This window comes from Diuraphis noxia, unplaced genomic scaffold, assembly GCF_037042655.1.
Source record: "Diuraphis noxia isolate RWA-SAM2 unplaced genomic scaffold, SU_Dnox_SAM2 contig0004, whole genome shotgun sequence".
Lineage (NCBI taxonomy): Eukaryota > Metazoa > Arthropoda > Insecta > Hemiptera > Aphididae > Diuraphis > Diuraphis noxia.
Window position 1 is genome coordinate 13,061,045 of NW_028301714.1, and position 4,317 is coordinate 13,065,361.

The 4,317-nt window shown below is 29.1% G+C and overlaps 1 protein-coding gene across 1 annotated transcript; it reads right to left on the reverse strand.

Moving 5' to 3' along the window:
* Positions 1-642: 642 nt before the first annotated feature.
* On the reverse strand, positions 643-1,422 carry LOC149055724 (zinc finger MYM-type protein 1-like). Its single transcript, XM_089226934.1, has 2 exons — positions 1,026-1,422; positions 643-806 (listed from the first exon to the last, which is right to left on the reverse strand). The coding sequence occupies exons 1-2, from the start codon at positions 1,420-1,422 to the stop codon at positions 643-645; spliced, it is 561 nt and encodes a 186-aa protein (XP_089083060.1).
* Positions 1,423-4,317: the final 2,895 nt, after the last annotated feature.

Below are 4,317 nucleotides of genomic sequence, written 5' to 3' on the forward strand. Positions count from 1 at the left end.
TTTCGATGTTGAGAATAGAAAAACTGTTTAAATGATCCTCTGTTAGTCTCGATCGCAAGTAATTTTTAATTATTTTTAGTGTCGAGAAGGATCTTTCAGCAGAACAGTTTGAGGCTGGAAGGCATAAAAAAATTCTTGAAACTATGTCTATGTAAGGAAATAGATCACTTATATTCTTTTCCTTTAATAACATACTCATTTCCAATACTGTACGTGGAATTTGTTCTGTACTTAAAAGATAGTTACGGAAATGTTGACATTCATTAGAAAAACTTTCACCTAAATCATTATTATATATTTTACAAAGTTCGTTTGCACTCAAATCCAATTCAGAGGATGAAAGAGTTGTAAACTTCAGTAGAAATGAGAATTTTTCCTTTATATTTTCATAAGATTTTTTTCCTTTTTTCCAATTCGGCATCAAGTTTATCCAAAATTACGAAGTAAGTGTTCACTTTTAATGATTCGCGACTATCAAAATGTACTTCTTCTCCAGGATTTTCGTCATATTGTAATTTCCTTTTTTTTCTTCGTATATTAGTCAAATAAGTTAAGCCCGACTTCTCTATAGCTATTTTTTCATATATATCAAACATATTTCTCATTTCTTTAACATATTGGTGTAATTAATTATACAAACAATTAACAAACTACAGATTCAATATCAATTTCCACTGTTTGAAGTTTTTTATTTGTAGCGTTAAAACGTTCCAAGACTTTGTTCCAAAACACGACCATAAAAGCAGTTTCTATTCTATCCATTTGATTAAGAAGTCCTCTAGCTTCGCTCTTTGTGACTTCCTTTTCTATATCATTTTTTAGAATGTTTGATAAAGCCAATATCATTTCATTCCAATTTTTATTTAATCTGGAACAAGCTTCCGCGCGAGCAGACTATTTTGTGTCAGATAGTCGTTTAACACTTACATTATCTGATTGAGAAAATACATCCTGGAGTAATTTCCAACGATACGTTGAGGCAGAGAAAAATGTATACAGTTTTTGAAGAAAAAAAAAAAAATTACTTCCCTCTTTACAGCAAACTGCAGCACATTCCTCAACTAAATTTAGAGAATGTGCTGAACAGGGAACATAATTTGCAAGTGAATTTAGTTGTACTCTATTGTAAACACCGGACATATTTGAAGCATTATCATATGACTGACCCCTGCAATTGTTAATGTCTATATCATGCTTATCAAATGTTTTTATAAGTGCATCAATCATGTCTTGTGCTTTGTGGCCAGTATTAGGGATAAATTCAATAAAACGCTCTACTGGTTTTCCACTATCTAATGTATATCTAAGAATAATAGAAAGCTGATCAATATGGGAAATGTCCGGCGTAGAATCAATAATAATAGCATAATATTTCGCTTTTTTTACTTCATCAATAATTTGGTTTTGAACTTTGTGAGCCATCATAGTTATAAATTCTTGACACGTTTAGAATGAGAGATATGATGTATACCCTTTCCCAACATTTCCAAATTTTTCGATGTGGCTTGACAAAAATGGGTCAAACTCTGCAATCAGTTCTAATGCCATCATGTAATTACCATTATGAATTATGAGGGGAACCAAAATTATCTGATGAACCGCGAAATGGAAGGCCGCGCGAAGATAATGTTTTAACTGTAGCTACAACACGTATTAACACATTTCTCCAGTATTTAATTTCAGTCTCAACCATATCAGTTAATTTCTTATCGATTCGGCCCAAATTACAACCTCTTTCTTTCATTACTAAAACAGAACTTATATATGCGATTTTGAGTTTTCGTGTACACCAACATACTCCGGGTGCTTCCAATCAGAAAAGCCTTCCGTAATTAATGCACCTGTACTTTTGTAGGAAAACAAACGGCATGGGCCACAATACACAGAACCTGTGCTTTCTGAATAAATTAAATAATTTCTCGTACTTTTTTCTCCATTCAAAAGCTTACGTTGAAATAAGTTAATAGATAATCGTCTACTTTGATCAGAATAATTTATTTTTGAGCGTAAAAATGTTAAGTCGTCCAAATTTTGGCATGCGCCGTTAATCGCTAAATAGTCCCGAGTAGTTTCATTTATTTCCCATAGTGCAGGATCTTTGCTAGAAATATACATATTTTAATTTTTTAAATAAGTGAGACTTCTTGGTCAGGTGCGATTTATTATATCATTATAAAAGTAATAACATATATTTAATATATAGATCGGGTGTACATTTATAAAAAAATTATAAAACGCTGAAATAATTTTTTTGTTAGCAGTTCATAAGAAATTATTAATTTTAAATTTAAGATTGATTTAATAACATTTTAAAAATGTAATTACTATAGTCTATTACCCTAATATTCTATAAATAATATTATAATACATATATATTATATACACTATTATGCAGTATAAAGATATGATATCGAATAAATGCTAAGTATATTGAATTTAAGTAAACTTTTTTTTTTCAATAATTTATTTACTTGGAGTTGGATAAGAATTATTTCTTAAAAGAAACAAAGTGTGATGAACAAAATAATTAAATGGCGAAGATATTAAAATAGTACTTATTAATATTTATATACTATTCTAAATAATTCCTCGCCAAATAAATAAATTATTGAAACAAAATAAGTTTACTTCAATTCAATATACTTAGTATTTATTAATGATATTATCAATATCTTTATAGTTTATGGTGCTTAAAGATCTAATATTTTTTTTTTTTTTACTTGGTCATTTTTACACGTGTTTACGAAAGGTTTTTAACGTTTTTGTTGTTAAAATATAATATATATTAATAATATTATTAAATTAATATTCATCACAGATAATATAAGTATTTAATAGTATGTAAAATAGCTACATATTTTGGACTATACGTGCTAAGAAAAAATGCCGTAAGTCCCCCCAAAAAATTAAAATTAGGTAATAACAAACGACTAAGTGGGTAACATTTTGATGTAGATTAAGTGTCTAGAGATCAAAGAATCGCTGTAATGGATATGTTGAGTTTGAATTACAGACCATTGTATGCGAAAAATGATTCTGAGCGAACACGATCTGTCAGCATATAATATTACTAAGTAAATTGTATAATATTATTGTGAAAAAAAGTAATTTATTTTACTACCTATTAGAATAGATATTAATACTTCAGTAGATTAATTTAATTAAAAAAAAAAAAATTGCATTTGAAGATGTCATTGTGTGTATAGTGTATACAATACAAAACTTTAGTCTAAAGATTAAAAGTTTTAAGCATCGACAAAGAATATTTTTAAATTGCAACAAATCAAGTAAAATCGTTATTGTTGGTTTTATTATAATATGTAATTTTTGTCTAAATTTGAATATGAAATGTCTTTAACAATAACAATGTTTTTAGATTTTTTAGATTTTTTTGTTACAGAATGAAATATGAATTATCTATGAGAATACTGAAAAATGTTTATAAATGTCAATAGAATATTTTCGTTGGTTGAATTGATTGGAAATTTATTATTTCGGTGCTTAAGTCTTTTAATCTTTAGACTAAATTTTTATATTGTATACACTATACACCCAATGTCATTTTCAAATGCAATTTTTTTTTTGGATTAATTTAATCTACTGAAGTATTAACATCTAATAGTAAAATAAATTACTTTTTTTACAATAATATTATACAATTTACTTAGTAATATTATATGCTGGCAGACCGTATTTGGTCAGAACATTTCTCTCAGACGGGCACATAGTGCTACGGGTTTAGCGCACCAGGGGCATGGAACTCATACTGGTGGAAAGTCACGGGAAAGTACCTAATTCCAGTGGAAAAAATGTATTCTTGATGTGAAGGGATGCAACACATTATAATTGACAATACCTTCAACATGCTGCCTTGCATACTGAGGAAAGATTCTTAATGAAAGTGGTGATGGAATGAAGTCAATATTTCATGGGCAGATTGAGTATTCAACGTGTATGTACTACAAATAATGCAGAAGTAAAAGGAAATACTGAGTACTATAAAAACAAAGAAATAAGAATACCTGGGTCACATAATGAAGAATAACAAAAGATTGATGCAACTTCAAATTCAAAGGAAAATAGAAGGCAAAAGAAGTGTTGGTGGATATCTTGGTTAAAAAATCTCGGGGAATGGTTTAGTACGACAACAATTGAACTATTTCGATCATCGTTAGAAAGAGAAACAACATTCAATATGGTTTTCAATTTCCGATTGTAACCGGGCCATTTCCTGTTGCACCTCGATAAGCTCGGCCTTCAGCTAATCAACCTTCGTCCAAAGAAGACCGTATTCGCTCAGAATCGTTTTTCGGGTAC